Source organism: Phoenix dactylifera, chromosome 2 (assembly GCF_009389715.1).
Source record: "Phoenix dactylifera cultivar Barhee BC4 chromosome 2, palm_55x_up_171113_PBpolish2nd_filt_p, whole genome shotgun sequence".
NCBI lineage: Eukaryota > Viridiplantae > Streptophyta > Magnoliopsida > Arecales > Arecaceae > Phoenix > Phoenix dactylifera.
In genome coordinates this window covers 8,852,787-8,871,794 of record NC_052393.1, presented here as the reverse complement: position 1 = coordinate 8,871,794, position 19,008 = coordinate 8,852,787, and the positions used below count along the sequence as shown (strand labels likewise).

Genomic DNA, 19,008 nt, shown 5'->3' with positions numbered 1-19,008 from the left:
GGAACAAGGAAGATTAATAAATCAAGACCTTTCATATACATAGTTCAGCACTACTAAAATTTCAAGATATCTAACATAATCCCATCCTCAGAACAAGGAAGATTAATAAATCCAGACCTTTCATATACATAGCTCAGCACAGGTGAAGTTTCAAGATATTTAACATAACCTCGTTCTCCAATTTAGTACTTGGTTCTCCGTTATCTATCTGTTCAATCGGTAGCTTCTTCCCCTAAATGCGACGCCAGCATGCCGATTAGGCTGCACCGGGCTGTTCATCTGAGCTCCCTCGCCCCAATATGCAACCAACTTGTGACTGTAAATTATATTAAGGAAATCATGACAGTGCAATCAAAATTATTTGAGATTGATAAAATGAATTCAACCTTGTCGATGGTCTATAGTCATGCGAAGTACTCAAAATAACAATTCTAGTGAACTCAGCAAAGAAACTTCAATGAAGGATACACCCATAGAGGAGTCTTCAGTATGTTCTTCCCTCCAGAAAGAGGATAAAGAACTGCAAGGAAGTAGTACAAGTGCCCAGCAAGGATTCCCAAGATATCTGGTACCAGGGGATTGTTGAAGATTAAATCCAGTACAAGCATAGCCCATGGGAGATAGACACCCTTCAAGAAAAACAGTGCAGAAACTCAGTAAATACCACTATAGAAAGAGTAGCATATAAGCTCTGATTCCTAGGCTTCTTGCACTATTGGGAACTAAAAGCAAAGTACGTGACATGCCAAGTAATCAATATACCTTTATAGTCACTAAGCCTGCAATGGAGATCTGTGAATCTGGAACCTCCCTTGACCAAACATAGAGCATCATGAACACCAAGGAGGGACCCATGTACGGAAAATGAAATTGCGGGATCAAGCCAATTACCTATGATAAAACACCAAAATGTTAATTCCACAGCCTTGTCGTCGCAAAAAGGAATACAACAAGCAAATTGCAGTTGCTACTTGCTAGTTGTTAATGGCGGATAAAAGTGTGATAGTTTTAGTTTAATTATATGATATACATGAATCAATTACCAGCAATGACAATGCTCCAAAGATCATCATCCATAGGAAGTCTGCAGTCCTCTGTTTAAATGCCCCCTTCTCCAGCAGAACACCGTATCTTGCTCTGTGGCCAAAAAATTTTCAAGCCAAAAGTTTAACGACTCCATGGAAAATATGAGCCTAACTCGAACTCTCCTAATTTGTCAATTTAAACCTTTACGTAATTTGAACATAACTGCTAATTTACTATAGTCATTTTAGATTGTAAGACTTGTATGTAACTGAAAGCAATCACTAAGATGTTCTTTTTTGAAGCAAATCGTATGATCCATTTCAGGAGTAATACATTTACATAGCCAAGATGCTTCCTTCTATACTTTTGCTCAGGATTCTTGGAGATTTTATTCTACAGTTCGACGCATATTACATGAATTCATCAGATATGTTTTAGCTTTTCATCTCTTATTTTCTAATGAAGCACCTACCTCATGGCCACTTGAATTAATTTAAGAGGAGAATCTTCAATCATGTAGGAGAAAGCTAATGGAAAATTGTAGTGAGAGATAGTCTTAATTTGTGCTACAAAATTTCTGAAATTTCCCTGGCACAAACCATGTTAGGTCTGTCCTCGATATTCCTATGTGCGGTGTTGTCGATGAAAATTATGAAGTGAATCTGCTTGAAGAAAGTTCCTTACAGCATCAGAAAGCGTAAGCCGAAATATATGGAAAATGGACCAAGGAAGAAGAAGTTCGTTACAAGCCTCCAAACCTGCATTTGTCCACAAAAGAAAAAATTAACAACGTAAATATACAAAATTAAAATAAAAAATGGACTTTAAAAAAAAAAAAAAGATGAGGGGAAATCTAAATCTATTATATATTGCCCAGGATCTATATGCATGCCTTGACAAAAAGATCAAAATTATGGATTTTTAAATTGCAGTCATTCTATCTGAAGATGATGATTTGCATGCAACAATCCCAACGAAGTGGTACTTGCCCTTCTACCCTCCATAAAAAAAAACAGCATTAATCTGTACAAGTTGGTCGCATTAATTAAATCATAGTATAGAACCTGAAATTGTTTCAGAACGAGATCATAGAATAACAAAATATAGCGGGCATTGAGCAAGTGGAGACGACAAGCTGCCGAGGTCATCAGACAGAAGACTCCATAAGCCTTGGTCACGGGTGGAAGAGATCTGTAGTATCTGAAATGGCATCCAATAAAAATGGTAAGAGAGCCAAAGGTTCTCCAGTGCTCTATTATCTTTAATTCAGTATTTATTAAATAATACAACAATTCTTTACCCATCTACTTACAGTTTGAGAAAACAACTAGCAATGTGTGTGTGTGTGTGTGTTTTGATGAAACAACTATCAATATGTTAGGGAAAATACATAGAGTACAACATTTTCAAGCATCCATACAACAAGAACTCGAGAAATATTATCGAATTGGGTGCGTAGTTAGAAAGAAAACTTTATTTTCAGATACATATTCTCAAAAAAAAAAAAGTTAGAAAATTTGAAAGCTCGGATTGCTGGATCCAATATAAGTTCAATAATACAATTAAATCAAAAAGGTCACAGATAAATTTTTTTAAAAAAACTCAATACGATAGGATTAGAAGAATTGCATATCATGTACAAATCCATTAGAAATTTAGAATTATTGCACAGGGATAAGATTATTGATGTATGTGTGTGTGTTTGAGAGAGAAAAAGAGAGAGAGAGAGAGAGAGAAGGCAGGCTGGGCATACTCTCCTGGTGTCGACATTGGAATGAATGGTGGTAACAAGAGACTGTGGAGAAGCGTTTTATCACTTCCTTCGTTCTCTGGCGGGTTTAACACTCTGTTGCCTTGACTCCTTTGCTAACAATTAAATTTCCACTCGGGACGAGCAGGACCGAGGAATATTGACTCCCCAAGGAGTCGTGTCAACCAAGTTCTGGAAAGTTGCAGAGACTGAAATGAGTAGGATGAGTCTAGCCAATCCTTTATGGGTTGATTGAATAAGATAGAACACGGACTGGACCAAGTCTTCTTGTTATATCTGCTTGGATTGTGGGTGATTTACTGGATGACACAGGAATACAGCTAGCAAGGAGTTAAAAGTCCCCCTCAACTTGAGAATAAATTAATTCAGGAATACAGCCAGCAGGGAGTTTTCTTCTAAGGAGACAAAGTCTACTAACTTTGGAGTGGGAAGGGCCTTGTTTTCATCCATAGTACTGCCATTTTTATTTTCCTCTTCTTTTTGCTGGGATGGTGCTGCTCAGTTGTCATCATAGATGGCTTCCAACGAATTATTTTGATAGCTCAGAGTTGGACTGCTGCTAGGCAAGAAACCTGGCTGTGGCAAGACTCCTAAGACTGACGAAGAAGGAGGCAAAAACACTCGGCCTTTATTAACAAAAAAAAATTTACAGTAGTATAAAGGATTTGCAAGAAAAAAAAACACAAAAGAGCAATAAAAATCTTTTACAAAAGTTAGTGGTCTGTAAGTAGACCTGTTAAACTATTTAACAAGTTGAAACAATCTCATAAATGATTTGAAGAATCTCTATATCTTCAATATATAACTATATCCTGATGTGAGTCAGTTTTTTTTTTTTAAAGAGATAGATCAACGTATCTCAAAGTGTGACACCAATGTTGCGAGGTTATTTTAAAGTTTAATGCTATCAATTTGATAATTTTATCATGTTAACTACTAACTGAAATCTGATTTAAGACATAAAGCAATCGTTTGCCAAAGTTCTGACTCGTTTCATTTGGCCTTGTGCCTAGGCCTCATTACATGCAGCCAATTACTAAGTACATCACAAACGATACCACATGTAGAACCAAGGAAAACAGCGAGCAATTCGATGCTGGACTGCTTGCAAGCCATTGGAGACAACGTTATTTGATGCAATGATCCAATCCATTTAATTTATTCTTTAGAGTCATCGGCAAGCATGTTGAATTAGTCCACATCTGTGGCCAAAATGAAATGTTTCTTGCTTATTTTCTTGACCCTAGTGGTCATCTTTTTCATGGTCGCATTACTTACCTACAAGAAGTTTTTTCTCAATTAATTTATGAATATTTTCTTCTTCAACAATTAGTATGGACATGTTACTTTAATTTAAACTACCAACTTTTTAAATTTCCGAAGCTGGATTATTTTGGTTTGTTAATTTAATTTTAAAAATTACCTCTCATTTAACATCAATCAAAAAATCTCAAACGGATGATCATCTATCTTAATCCTTCTTGTATATACTCAACGTGATCACTACGCCATCATTTTCTACGAAATGGGGCTGATTCCCCAAACCTAAAATCTCCCTTGTTGCCACTTTTTCTCCTTTTGAGCAAATCCAGGGGTTTCAGCCACCAACACCATACACTAACTATGGTTTGCCAAGGCCTTATTTTATCGGAGAATTATAAGTTATTTATTTTTTTAATCAGGACCTATTTATAATTTTTCTTCACATAAAATGATGTCTGTAGCGCTATGCCCTTCTTTTGATTTCCGTGCAAATATGTAATTGACTAATCAAGGGTGTTGATATAACCAACTTGTCATATTAATAGAGCTGTTATCATACTCAAAATCTATTATAACTAGACTTATATATACACTCTGTACATATTATTGTATACAAGAAATCCATATACAAATATGAGAGATTTGCAACTTATTCTTGTTCAACAAGGGTATGATATTTTCTCAAAAAAGAGAGAGAGAGAGAGAATTGAGTAATAATTTTTCAAGATATGCAAGACCTACTTGAATGAGATTTCTAAGTCAAGTCATTTTTCGGGTGATATAAGCTAACCTAACCGGCCACTCTGAATGAACCATGCTCAACCACGTCCATCGATGAACCCGTCTCCAAAATTGTCCAAGCCACTTTATTTAACTCGCTTAGAAGGTGATTGCCTCATGACATAGGGGTTCAGAATGAGATCCAATGGTCCCTGTGGAACCGTGGTGCTTCCAAGTTCCACTAATGGTCCATGACAACTAAACCAGTTCCATTTTTTTTAAAAAAAAAAATATTCACCCTATGAGTATAAGATTTATGGTGCTAAAAGATCTGCAATCCCTGCACAATTAAAGCCAAACTGAATTTAGAATTTTAGATTGGATCAGTTGCCAAAACCAAGACTCCAGCCCACCAATTTCCAACAAAAGAATGATCAATCTTCTTTCAAGCCCCCTACCTGAAACAGAATCAAAACCCAGTCCCATTAGTGGTGAGCTTCAGACACAAATCCTAGACCCAAACTAATTAATTCAGGCCAACACCAGACCCAGACTTGGCAGACCCAACTGCAGCTCTGCACCTCAGCTGCAGATAAGGAAAACAAGGGCCACACAGAGAGCAGTCAAAGATAAGAAACAAACCCAAGTTCGGCGGAACAAAGCAAAGCAAAGCACAGCACCGAATCCACCCTCACTCCCCTCCCTTCGGCTTTGATCTCCATCGCTGACGAGAATGGGAGCTCTTCACTGCAATCCTCCAGGGTTCTCTTCAGTCCCACTAGCCCCAGGTTTCAACCACAATACCAAATCCCATAAATTCCTTCACCCAACCAAACAGCTAGGCCTCCTTAGAGGAAAGCTTCATGCCATTGAAACAGCCACTGGAAACAGTGGACCTGAAGCTGCCATGCCCCAAGAACCCCCACTAATTGATTTCGCATTCGTCGGTGTAAGTACAACTATAAGATTGCCTACAAGTTATGTTCATATTCCTTCTTCGAGAGGTCTCCCAATCAATTCAATTCATGGTGGTGGTGGTGGTGGTGATGATGGTGATGCAGTCGAGGCTGCTTCCCGATGGGACGCCGGACATACACTATCGGTCGGCATGCGGTGGCCAGAAGCTAAGGGATATAATGTTGGATTCTAACATTGATCTATATGGACCTTATGTAAGCAGTGTTGCTAGTATCTATCTATCTCTAACCTTATTTTTTGGTGCATTTCCTCTAGGGAATGATGTTAACAGTTTGGTGTTGCAGGAGAAACCGCTGCTGAATTGCGGGGGAGTTGGCACTTGTGCAACATGCATCGTGGAGGTATAACTCTAAGCTCTGTTTAGGCCAGGGTTTGTTGTCTTCTTAGCAGTGATGAGCAGCTATTCAACAAAATCATGGCTGTTGAAGTCTTTGCTTGTTAGGTGGTTCATATTTCCTGTCATACTGGTAGACAACTTATTTAATTCTGCATCCAACGGTCATGCAGCTCGACAAATATTTAACTTCTTAAGTGCATTCTCATGTGTAAGATAGTTTTGCTCTTCCTTTTGACATGCAAATGGACAGCTCGAATAAGCAAAGAGATATGTCCAAATTGGCAGGTGATTGAGGGTAAGGAATTACTAAGTCCACGCACTGAGAAAGAGAAGGAAAAACTTAGGAAGGTATGCCCCACTGGAAAAACTTAAGTGCAATGCTAGAATTCTTCTCTAATCACACTCCAAGATCATTCTTTAGTTGCACTGGAGACCACGCCAATGGCCACAACTTTGAGCAACTCCACTTCAGGTGTTTGGCGTCCAACCAGCTCACCTAGTAGTAGTTGGAATATTGGATCTACGTAACTTTATATTAGCATTTGCTCTTTCCTTGTAGAAAATGTTTTGTCTCATCTTATAAATTTCAGAAACCGAAGACATGGAGATTGGCATGCCAAACTGTGGTCGGTAAACAAGATTCCAGAGGACAAGTAAGTGAGCTGCTATATATCGAAGTGGCCGATCTCTTTTTCGAGAATACTAATGATGGTTAATTTTATATATCTTCATATTTACGAGCAAATCTCTGCGCTTCGAAGATGATTGCTCTGTTTTTCTGTATTTGCAGATGATCATCCAACAATTGCCCGAGTGGAAAGCTCATGATTGGCAAAAACCAGGATATGTTCCGGAGGCATAATGTGATGACAAGTTAGAACAATCCTTATATGGTTGGTGGGGTTGGAGCCACTGCCTTTTTCTTGGTTGCCTCCTTCTAGCTTGCAAAGTAGGACTAGGCTGAGACCAGCACATTGATATCCTCTTTGCAGGTTGAAAGAAACTCTAGGAACTTCAGGGTTCTACTTTTGCTAATTAAAATATGTGTATTTGTTATTTCAAAATTCAGCCACAATCTTTCTATAGAAGCAGATGGAGTTTTTCAAAAAAATGATTTTTTTGTTATGATGAATATTTGATGTTGTTAAGGACAAGGATGTGCAATATGCCCAACAATAATCTGACCTAATTATCAAGAAAAAGAAAGATTAGAGCTAAAATATGACCCTTTTATGTATGTTATGTTATGTTCCTGTCCTGCATACAGGATCTGGTTCTTACTTGTCTGATTTAAAGATGTCAAGATTTCTTGATAATTTATAAAAAAAATTGAAGGATAAGCTAAACTAATTAAGTAATCATGATCATACTCACCAAGCTTTTCCCAGTTATTTGCGTGGAGCTAAAATCTTAACGATGAACCATCTAATTACCAACTCGAGAACCTTAGCGTCATTAGAGTTTATTTCTTTTTTTTTCTTTTAAGAAAAAAGAATCAGAAACTGATATCAAACATCATTTGAATTGTTTGGAGATGAAAAAAATTTTATCGAATGAACCATAGCATTAACATAGTATGTTATAGAGTGCGTAATTTAAAACCAACATAACCAACATAAAATTGCATACATCCGCATCAATGTCGAGTACATTAGTCATCGAACTCTCACCTAGCAACAAACAATCCGGTAAGAGATAAAGAATTCCAATGTGGATGAGTTCTACGTTGGATATAAATCGGACCCAATCTCATGCCAAAAAATTAAGAGAATAAAATATCCAAACCTGAAATTTGAGCCAACTATCATTCTATAGACCCTCATGCCATTACTCTAATTTTAAGGACGTTTTGCTCTAAAGGCTGTACAAAAAAAAGTCCAAGCAAACATTCATTTAAGTGCAAAGATAACAAAATAATTACAATAAAAAAAATATAATGCAAACCTAACGGTTACTTAATTATTTATTTTGTATAGATTTCTTCGTCTGAACAGATAGATGATGCAACTAATATACAAAAATACAGCCTATTTAGTTGATAATATATAATTTGCTGGATATAAATATAAACTACCACAATTGTTATTATTTTCCTTTTCTCAAAAATTTTTAAATATTTTGCAATGTCCAAAGCTCATGCTTTTCTTCATTAGGAGTTCAGTAGGGTTGATGAATGATAAAACATGATCAATGAACATAATTTTGGTGCATAGTAACATTGTCCAAGGAAAACTGGGTGAAGATACTAGGCATGGTTTAAGGGTCTATTCGCATTTTATGCAATTTTTATTAAACATTTACTAAACCACAAAAGTTTCTTTGCACTTGATTTTAGAATCCAACTATGAACTTGATTTTAGAAGCTAACAGACATTCTTCATTTTGAAACTAAATGAGTCACACACATAATTTGTGGTTTACAAGGTTGCATGAGAATTTTCTTTGGAATAAGATCTAACCTTAATCACCTAATTCACTGAGTCATGACTCGTTAGCACTGTCAAATTAGTAGGAATCAGATCAACTTGCAAGTTGCAATAGGGTTCCATATCCTATGATCAAAAGTAAGGAAAAAAAAACATAGTAGACTAGAAAAATTATGCGAAAGCCTATTGACTAGTGCTAAATATGCTAAATCTCTCTTTACTTATTCCTCTAAATTTCTCTCAGGATTAGGGTCCAAATCTGATTGGACACAGATAGGATACTAGCATATCCATATCCATATTTGTTTTGTTAGACGAAAACAGATACGAATACGGATGTTAGTCGGATGCAAAAATAAATATATATATATATATATATATATATATATATATATATATTTATTTATTTATTTTAAATAAATACAGATACAAATTGGATACCGAAAGTATGGATATAAATGTAGATATTAGTTGGATGCTCAAATTTTTATCTATATCCGTATAAATTCGGATACAAAAACTGATCTAAATAGATATTATCTGATCCACTTTCATTCATACTCAGAATGCTTTTAGCTTATTTCTTGAACTTGATGAATCTAAATCACTTCAACTCACAGCAAAAATTAGGATGCCATTGCACAAACTAACAAGCTGATTTTTCTAATCCTACCCAAATGCACCTAAATATGTGAAGGAAAAGCAAATCACCAAGTATAAACCTGAGTCCTGAAATTTACAGAATGGTTCTCCCCTGGGTGAGAGAGGTCCAATCTAATTCTACAAATGCCCTTCGAAGGTGTCTGCACCATGCCTACAATGTAATGAAATATGTTTTTTTTTTTTCTCTAAAAGAAAAAAATAGCATGAGGCCTTGTTTGGTCTCTTGGTGCAAAGCCCTTGAGCCTCATCACACAAATGGCTCTCCAAACCTCATTCTAAATCTACTGAAAAATTTCAGCCGTCTGATATCTCCAATCCTGGCATCACAAATGATATGATATCCCCTTGTCCTCCTACTTTGCCCCATCTCCTTCCCCTTCCCCTTCCCCTCCCTGGCATTTGGAATGGGGCAAAAACCCTAGCAGTGAACGGTAAAACCCTTCACATCTCTTTGTCCCCTCCCCCCTCACCATGCGCCATGCGCCTCCTCCCCTTCTCCTTCTCCTCCTCCTCCTCCTCTTCTTCTTCTTCCAGTAAGAAACCGAAGATTTCATTGTTCCTCATCCTCTCGCGCGTCCTCTTCTGCACCCTCTCCATCCCCAAGCTCAAGAATCTCTGCTACCGCCACCGCGCGCGCGCCCTGCTGGAGGCCCAGCGCGCCCTGACCGACTACCTCCACTCGACCCGCTCCCTCCCCTTCTCCCACGCTGACCTCATCGCCTCCAACTCCCCCTTCTCCCTCTCCGCCTTCGTCTCCCAGGTACCATTCCCCCCCGCCGCCTCCCCCGCCGACTTCCCCCGCACCCTCCGCCGCTTCCTGTCGTACCGCCCCGTCAACGAGTTCGAGTTCTTCTTCGAGTCCATCGGCCTCCCCCCCACCCACCCCGCCGTTCCCTCCCGCGCCCTCTTCCTCTCCGACGACCCGCCTCTCCTCGCCGCCGTCTCCGCCCTCGTCCGCTTCGCCTTCCCCTGGACCCGCCTCGGCCTCCTCTACCGCGAGCAGCCCTCCATCTTCTCCACCCCCCCGGCGGTCCTCCTTGCCCGCCTCCACGCCCTCGAGGCCCGCGGCCTCCGTCGCCTCTGCGTCATCGCCGTCTGCCTCGCCTTCCCCTCCGTCCTCGACCGCGACGCCGACGCCGGCAGCGACGTCGACCTCCTGCTCGACGATTTGAAGCGCGCCTTCGTCGACTTCGATCTCGCCGGGTGCGCCGTTGCTGGCACAACACGCGAGGACGACGGCAATGTCGACGTCTTCCTTCGGATTTGCAGGAGGATCCGGGTCTTCTACGAGCTCGGCTCTCCGAAAGGTCGGATGGGAGAGCTGATTGGCAGGAATCGGAGGGTTTTTCTCGAGCTGGACGAGGCCGCATTGGCCCAAAAATTGAGTTTTTTCATCAGATTAGATATGAAGGGCGAGCAAGCCGGGACCTTTCTTCTGCAGCATCCTGAAATTTTGGATTTTGATCTGGAGAACCCGAGCATTGCCATGCCCGAGTATATGCAATGCATCGGCCTAACTAAAGAGGAAGTGGCTTCGCTGTCTCGGAGGTTCCCGTACGTGATGGGCAAGAATAAATTGAGCAATTTGCCGGGCTCACTGAGAGCTATGGAGCTCCACGAGTGCTTCCTTGGCAAGATCGTTTCAGAGGGGAATCACCAGTACCTCTCAGCGGATTTTGCTTCTAATACTGCCTCTTTGCACGATAGGAAGATTGAGAGTGATTTTGTGAACGATCTGGAAAGGTTAAAATCTGTGAAAAAGGAGCAGTTTGTGGACAATAAAGTGGAGTTCTTGCTTGGTATTGGTTTTGGTGAGAACAAGAGCACCATCAGAGCTGCCTCGTTGATAAACAGCACGAAAGATCAGCTGCAGGAGCGGTTCGACTTCCTTCTAGAGATGGGGATTGGGTACTCAATGCTTTGTAGAATGATAAGCGCGACTCCCAAATTGCTTAACCAGAGCAAGGAATCGCTCCATGAGAAGGTGAATTACCTATGTAATGACTTGAACTATTCTTTGCAGTACCTCAATGTCTTCCCAGCTTTTCTTTGCTTTGATCTGGAGAATAGGATCAGGCCCAGATATAAGATCCTTAATTGGCTTAAGGAGCATGGTTTGCTCAAGAAGCCTTTTGCCCCAGCTACTGTCCTTGCTAACTCCGAGAAGAGGTTCATGATCAACCTCTATAGCGTACACCCGGCAGCTCCTAAACAATGGTTGGAGTGTTTCTCTTCTAGAAGTAACACTGATGGTAGTCAGAGAAACTTATTTTTGCCTCGCCCAGAATCTCGAGCCAATTGTTGAATGATTACAAAAAAGAAAAATTGAGTCGTTGAAAGCCTTCCATCTAGCCATCAGTTGAGCTGCTACAAATTTTTCATCATCATAAAGGTACATTTATAAGCATTATCAACATCTGTGATCTTCAAAATTGTGAATTGAATCTCACATATATATACATTTATGGTTTTGTTTTCAGATTGTAGGGATGAACTATGGCAATAGGCATCACCGAACATTAGTTTCAGGCTATAGTTGGTATATCACATCTCTGAATTATCTGTGACTGCAAAATCTTTGTTGGGACAACAAACTTCAAGGTTGTTAAGAAAATTCAGTTAGGCTGACCTGGAAAGTGTGCTGCCATCTTCTGTTCCTGACATGGTCACCTCTTATACCGTTGGAACACTGCCAGATATGACAGTCCTATAGTTACTGGCCATATTCTGTGTAACGTGCATTTGATTGTAAAGAAACATGTGTTTTGATCACCTGTTTCTCTTGTTTAGTGTTCATTTATTTCAGCAATTTTAAAGGTTTATATCTTTGTGCGAAGTCATGCTCTCTTGGTCCAGTTCAATAGCCTTAGTATAACTGACTTTGGCAGTTGGATCCACAGACATTGGTTTTCCTACTTAACATGGGCACTGTTTGAAAATGACTAGTGACAGTTTATTAGATCGTCCAAGATTTTAGTCAATTCTTTTAAGAGATGTAAAAAAAAAAGGAGGGGGGGTGTAAATAGTATCTATGTTTGTGTAATTGTTTTTACAGAGGGGCCAATCTTGCTTTTTGTACCTCTATTTCTTGAGTAAACTTTCGATTTTTTTTCCTTTACTTTACCTCTTTCGTTTTTTGTTTTGGTCCAAAATTCTTATTAACGTTTATGTTGTGCCAATCCAACACAAGTCCTTATTTTGAGTTACGTAAATTTGTTTCTTAACATTGGATTCATATTGGCAATGGTGCATCGAAGAAATATAATTCGATCGTAGGTAAATAGAACTGTTTCTGCTATTTACAGCAGAGTTTTAAGTGTTGTGCATTCTTATATGTAATCGCATTGAATTAGGTAATATGTTTCTGGTCACCTTTGCATCTTGTTAGTTGTTTGCTTGTTTCAACACTTCCTAAATGTTTGTACGTAATTAACTAGAGTTGATTTACTTAACCGAAATCAGCTTTTGTCATCAACGAACACACTTTTATTGCACTCCTTAAGTTGATGATTGACTGTTGTTATTTGGTCAGATAGTTCAAACTAAATAGCATGAAAAGGTTAAAGTTGGTCCATATGTACAAATGGCCAGATCTGATTTCAGGAACAAGGAGGCAGAGTTATTAAAAATTCATGCAGGAATGCAGAGTCTTGTAACTCTGGATGGGTGGGAATGAACCATTTGCTGATGGAGCATTGTGCTTTGCTCGGTGAGCAACTAAAACTGAGAAGAGCTAGCCTGAAGATCAAGGATTTGGGCAGCTCCTCTGGCTTGTGAAGAATTTCAGTTTTGGTGAAGGTGAATTTAAGAATGGATGGTTGAATTTAAGGTATGGATTGGTTGGCTAAGCAAATACTAATGGAGTGAGTAGACAGGGAAAGGTTCTGTTTTTGTTGGGGCTGTTGCTGTGCTTCAGGTGGTTCTACTAATTTGTGTGACAAGATTTTCCAAGCTAGAGAAATGTGGATGATAAAAAGGGTGGCTGGGACTTCAGCTTGGAGATTTCGGTTGTTCCTTTATCCAATGCTCTGCCTATTTACTTTCGGAGGCATATGGAAGAAACATGCCATCTTGAATATTGGATGTAATAATATACACAAAGGCCGATAACACAATATGGTAGAAATGTAGAAGTACATTAAAGGTTGAAGGCTGTATTCAATGGTTGAAAGGCAAGGTCATTGAAGGCCTTTGGTGGGGCATTTTTTATGGCAGGTTACAGTAGACATAACATGAATTCCAAGGATCTTAAAACTTATTACATAATTACCTTAAATATAACCTGACATATGGACATATGTCTTTATGGATGAGATGAGCTGCGAGAATGTATGGTTTAAATATACTATTTCCAAACCATCATACCTAATGCTATATGCCCAAAGCAAACAACAATGCTTTCTTGAAGAAATGTTAAACATCATCAGCTAGAAGTTTGAAGGCTTATGTGGGAAGATGATGGCACTTTAGCTTGAAAATATGAACTATTAATAAGATTTGCAAGGAATTTTGATATTCTAAGCATTTTGAAATGTCAATTCCGAGTATCTAAGTACCACTGGTCCATTTGTTGAATGGGATTATGTTGGTGCTGTTGAATCACGTTGTCTTGTTGAAGGTTGGTGTGGTGTTTATCTTTAGAGGCAAAAAACCATCCTTGTGTCTTCAGTTGCCATGAGGCTCAATGCAATACAATGTTGTCAATTATGGAGATTATACATGAAAGTGCTGATTTTGTTTGAACTGTTGATCTAATGATCTGTTGCAGTGAAGACAAGACTAAAATTTAGTATGATGGTGAGAGGGACCTGAGATGTGATTTTACATTGGTTGGGATGGTATTAAGTTGAAGAATTAGCAAAAGTTTTTGTGCTAGGGGTAGCATACATGATGGTCAAAAGTTGGTAGATAGTGGTGATATGATCTGGGTTTATGAGATGTTAGATGGTTATGTAGTTTTTTAGTTTAAGGTGTCCCTAAAGAAATAATGTTTGAGGAGAACAAGGGTCAATGATTTCGATTGGTTTTGTCTTCTGCAGTTTCTGTTTATTAAGAAGTCCTAGTCAACTTCAGAGTATGCTGCTTGTGCAGTCAGTAACGGGTGGATCAATTAAACCAATTTGAGATGAATGAGATGCACATGCAAAGTTATGAGCTGTTGAACCAATTTGATAGTTGAGATGAATTGGGGAAGAGTAGGTGAATATTTCCACTTCTAATAGTAAATTTCTAAGGTGGATAATGTTCATAGGGTCTCTTAAGATATGAGAAAACAGATAAGTGCTGATGGCACTCTCTCTCTCTCTCTCTCTCTCATGTACCGCCCCCCTCCCCCCGGGAAAAAAAAAGAAATGAAATGTGGAATGTGCTGAAGGATAATTTTGTATTGATTTTTGGGGGCTCTTTAAGAATGGAAAGTAATGTAATATGTTGAACATATTTATCTCCTGTATTATGGGGTTCTTGAATTAGCTCAATGAATGAATTTTACTTCACCCTGGTCCTTCAGTGAGCTTTTTGTTTTGTGATTATCTACTATTTGTCATTGGATTTATCGTTCCTACAATTATAATCTCTTTTGTCTATGTAGAATATTATGTGAAGCAGGGGAGCTAAACTTATCAGCAGATATCCCTTCACAGTTTCTTTGAGGTCTTTGGGTTTATTAGTGTCTTGCTTCCTATATTTAATTTAACATTTACTTGAAGGTTCAAGTATATAAATTTTTTTACTATTTATGTTTCTGAATTTGTATCTTCCTCCATGTTAGACCCAAGAAAAGCAAACAGTGGAAGATATAATGGAACCTGAGGCGTCCTTGGGCAAGAGCAATGCTGCAACATGTGGATTTTTTTTTTCCCCAAAGAGAGTTATTTAAGATGCTTACAGCTGGGGCAATTAATTTACTTATTTTGTACTTCTATGGCATTCATAATATCATAGTGAGAGAATGGGCTGTGCAAACATTGCTATAACCGTGCTTATGGAATTTCTTAATAGCTACCCTAGGAGTGCTTGGTCAGAGATGCAGTCTCGAGCAGTGCCAGTGACATTTTACACAAGCTTGAGCTTAAAAGCCACTGGATGAAAGACTTTGTCTAGCTATCAAGAACTCAAAATGCACAAAGAACCTTGAAAAGATACAAATATTTGTGGAGTTACCTTCAGTTTGGTGATTACATCCAGGCTTAAATTGCAGCAGCTCACTGTAGCCTGAGGGAGCTGGATGAAGCTGAAGTTTCTTTTAAGAACTCTTGGGGACTGAACCATGCAATCTGATCTCCATGGATTCTTGCTTAAATTTACTTATGCTTCGCTGTGTGGAGTTTCCCTGCCCGCGATATTTTCGAGTGATAAACATCATTGCTAGCTATTGCCACAGTTGGAGGCAACACAAAAATTCTGTTTTGTACTATAGAATCGCAAAAGAAAACTACCTCTTAGCTGACTCTGATGGGTCACAAGTATGTCAAGAAATGTACCAGCTCTGGTTGATGTCTTTGAAGGATGATGAACAGGCCTAGAAAAATTTGGGAAGGATTGAAGCTGAAGATAGGCAGAGACCAGATACAATCACACACTAGTAGCTAAAATTAAGCATGGCAAAGCTGAGAAAAGGAGTTGAGGTAACAGCGGCTTATTGCAGAAGGATCTTGGATCAAACTGGTCCTGCAATTGATCATGTCCCATTTCAAAATAATCATTGAGGTAGGAAAATTCAAAAATCATTTTATTCTTTTCCAGAGGACACCTCTAAACATTCTATTAGCTACATTCTGTCTATGATAATTTGTTAGTTTGAGGGAAGGAAGATAATTTGCTTATTTTGATGTTCTGAGAATTTTTTGCTTGCATTGCAATACTCATAATTTTCTTGTTTGTCACACCCAATTGTGCTGGAAAAATGGACAGCGCAAGGTCTTCCACAAAGACCAAAAATAGCTCAATCTGCTGTTTCTTCCCCAGATATTGATCATTCTCCTCCATGAAATTTCAATCTGTATGTATCCATCTTCAACAAAGCTGGATTTGTGTTGGAATAAAAGAGAATATCAACCAAGCAAGGGCAATTTCATTGTTATATTGTATTTCCTCTATCAAAATAACTCACCGAAGAAGTTTTCACCATTTATTTTTTTGATTGAACTGAAGAAGGAACATGATACATACAAAAGTTGTCATGCCTGTTATATGTGAGATGTCCAGACATGCTTGAAGCTGAGTTGTCTCACCATAGGATTTGCTTGAAGGACTGTAATGTTACAGTGTAAAGGTCATGGTGTTGAGCCTCGCCAACCGGCTCCAAATGGCTGGGGATGTAGATCTTTGATATCTTATACTTTTATGAAGCTGCTGGAGCTTTGCGACCAGAAGAACAAACTGCCTGCATGGTGCAAGAACGAGAGTGAAGGGAATGAGCCAGACTCCCAATTCCAGTATCAGCATTGCATAGAATCCTGATGGTTATTTGGTGCTTTAAGGCATACATTTCTTGCCAGTGGTTTGTTATATATACAAAGTCTGGTGGTCCCATGTAGTGATGCACATGTGGATTCCATTTCACTAATTATGTTTGGTTACTAACCATCTTATCACTTTATCTTTTTGCACCTTGATAATTTTGATCTAACCTTTCTAAATGCCTTGTTCAGTGACCTTCAGGCTGTGTTTTGGTTGTGGGATAGAAAACCTAGGGATAACTATCCCTAACCTTAGTATCTCTCCAAGATTTCATTGTCCCTGAGTTGAAAATAAATTATCATTTGACTGGAAATTGGTAGGAACAATTAAAATGAAAAAATAAGGGTGTACACAAAAAGTAAGAGAGAAGGCATAACTCACATTATGCAGGGTTAAAATTATTCTACTTCCCCTAGCAATAACTTTAACCCAAGGGCATAATGGATCAAACTAATCTCATCCCCCAAAAAACAAAGTTGTGTCAGGTTAACAGGATAAATCACCTCTCTTCCAGGATTATTCCACAACCAAACACAGTCCTAAGGGTTTATAGAGGATCATTTGTCAAGGTGCATCGAAGGACGCATTATACGGAGTGGGTTTTACTTTCTGGATCAATGTGAGTAGGCTGGACACTCAACATTTGTGCCTTTTGTTTCTCATTCATTTATCATGGTAAATGGTATATTAAATGTGCTTTGCATGATACGGATGAAATTGCTTTGCCTGAAAGCATTGGGCAAGATGATCATCGTTATGTCCTTCCCTGTCATTTCTTTTAGCTTTTGTCGATGCACAACGGTGATGCGTCCTCTGGGCGATGCCTGCAATGTATATTATAATGGCTAGAATTCTGGAAAGTTGCAGAACAAGACGTGTTTATACCGGACAATGCTGTAATAAAAGGATGTTTTGGTTTTAACCAAGAAGGAATCCATCCCGGATGATGCTCCTCATATAATAATTAAACATATCATATTTGTCATTTTTTGTTGTATTCTTTTTGCTTTTGGGTCCGATGATTCACAGATGAATTCTTCTTTTGCTTAATTGTGGGACAAGGATAAAGTAGTAATGCAGCAAACCATACTTTAATGTTACGTGCTCTAGTTGGCTCTTGAAGCATGTATTCTTATTAAAATTAAGTTCACTTTCTTTGCAGTTTCCGCGGGCTGGTCGATTGATAGCGATATCAAGGAGCACATTTCGATAATGGTAATGTTTTTAATCTTCAATAAGCAGAAATTGTATGTATATTTTATTTGGAAGATGGATGAGATCAATGATTTGTTATTCTGATTCATTAGCTTGAATAAATGGCCTGCCTATCTGTGATTTGGCTGGGTGACACAGACACCATGATAACAACTTTGTGTTATATATTACTTGCATGTGCTTTGGAGTCTCTGCCTTTTCTTTTCTTCCAAGTCTTGAAAGAATCTGTTCAGTCTTGATCCTACAAGCGTTAGGAGCTGGAGCAAGCAAGAGTTTATCAGCAAGCAACAATAGATCAGTGAACCTATTGATGTTACAGCTCTGCTGGGACCCGATAACAAGGTAGAAGTCACCATATATTTTTGGTGACTTTGGATCTCTTCCTTCGACGTGTAAGCTTTAATGTTCTCTTGTACCTGTGTGTGGAGAAGCTTCATGTGAGCTTGCGACTATGCTTCTGCACAGCCCAAGCAATAGTTTCTCAGGCATTCATATGGTTTTCAGAAGGTGAAGGATTTTGGAGTTATCTCATCCTGTCATTATAACCAAGGAATCTTAAACATTGCACAAGCTATACCAATATTCTTATCCTCGGGAGAATAAAAGACAGACCCTGGTATTCTATCTATATGTTCCAAATCTCTCTCTATCACTGTAACGGATTTCCATTGTAATTCTTTTATAAACCTCATCCCTCGAGGCATGTGCTTGGACTTGCTTATACGTTAGATGCCTGTCTTCTGTTTCTTCTGGATTTTGGCAAAGGCATTTAGGGCAACACTCCTGGTAGGGTTCTACAAATTGGAACAAAGTCCACGGAAGTGGAGGAGTTTGCAAGCAAGGAGGGCATTCAGGTAGGGTCGTGTTGGATACATACAAAAGGTCTGGATGCCGATGGGGTTAAAATTCTGTTAGCCTGAACTTGATTTACTTATTAAATGGATCAAAAATTCAGACTTAACCATCGAGGTGGTAGCACGGTGGGAATAGGGCTTTGATTTCACCAGAGTGGCTCAAGTTCGAAACGTGCAGGCATCGATTAAATGCGGGGACTGGATGCCTTCCATCTGGTTTGTCCTATGAAGTCGCTATTTGGTCTGTCATTATTTAGGCGGTACTAGTGTGACGTACTCACACGGTGATAGGGC

General features: G+C 38.9%; 3 protein-coding genes across 13 annotated transcripts; 2 read left to right on the top strand and 1 right to left on the bottom strand.

The window, feature by feature from the left end:
* On the bottom strand, nt 1-2,998 carry LOC103717287 (derlin-1.2-like). Of its 2 annotated transcripts, XM_008805608.3 has the most exons (7): nt 2,780-2,998; nt 2,091-2,226; nt 1,711-1,784; nt 1,044-1,137; nt 763-891; nt 469-629; nt 1-316 (listed from the first exon to the last, which is right to left on the bottom strand). In XM_008805608.3, exons 1-7 carry the CDS (start codon nt 2,794-2,796, stop codon nt 205-207), a joined length of 723 nt encoding a protein of 240 aa, XP_008803830.2. In that variant the 5' UTR covers nt 2,797-2,998; the 3' UTR covers nt 1-204. The 2 variants fall into 2 exon arrangements, with proteins under 2 accessions (XP_008803830.2, XP_038971330.1); XM_039115402.1 differs by lacking the exon at nt 2,780-2,998 and having other exon boundaries at nt 2,091-2,714.
* Nucleotides 2,999-5,402: 2,404 nt separating this feature from the next.
* On the top strand, nt 5,403-7,206 carry LOC103717288 (photosynthetic NDH subunit of subcomplex B 3, chloroplastic). Of its 3 annotated transcripts, XM_008805610.4 has the most exons (6): nt 5,405-5,729; nt 5,842-5,952; nt 6,043-6,099; nt 6,381-6,443; nt 6,686-6,748; nt 6,886-7,206. In XM_008805610.4, the coding sequence occupies exons 1-6, from the start codon at nt 5,514-5,516 to the stop codon at nt 6,955-6,957; spliced, it is 582 nt and encodes a 193-aa protein (XP_008803832.2). In that variant the 5' UTR covers nt 5,405-5,513; the 3' UTR covers nt 6,958-7,206. The 3 variants fall into 3 exon arrangements, 2 of the variants coding, with proteins under 2 accessions (XP_026664312.2, XP_008803832.2); XR_003387545.2 differs by lacking the exon at nt 6,886-7,206 and having other exon boundaries at nt 5,403-5,729; nt 6,381-6,567; XM_026808511.2 differs by lacking the exon at nt 6,381-6,443 and having other exon boundaries at nt 5,403-5,729.
* A 1,961-nt stretch (nt 7,207-9,167) lies between these two features.
* On the top strand, nt 9,168-18,605 carry LOC103698064 (transcription termination factor MTEF18, mitochondrial). 8 transcript variants are annotated; one of them, XM_039120230.1, is made up of 4 exons: nt 9,168-11,576; nt 14,955-15,892; nt 17,808-17,860; nt 18,094-18,605. In XM_039120230.1, exon 1 carries the CDS (start codon nt 9,519-9,521, stop codon nt 11,487-11,489), a length of 1,971 nt encoding a protein of 656 aa, XP_038976158.1. In that variant the 5' UTR covers nt 9,168-9,518; the 3' UTR covers nt 11,490-11,576; nt 14,955-15,892; nt 17,808-17,860; nt 18,094-18,605. The 8 variants fall into 8 exon arrangements, with proteins under 8 accessions (XP_038976158.1, XP_038976145.1, XP_038976157.1 ...); XM_039120217.1 differs by having other exon boundaries at nt 14,955-17,264; nt 18,094-18,581; XM_039120229.1 differs by having other exon boundaries at nt 17,808-18,605.
* Nucleotides 18,606-19,008: the final 403 nt, after the last annotated feature.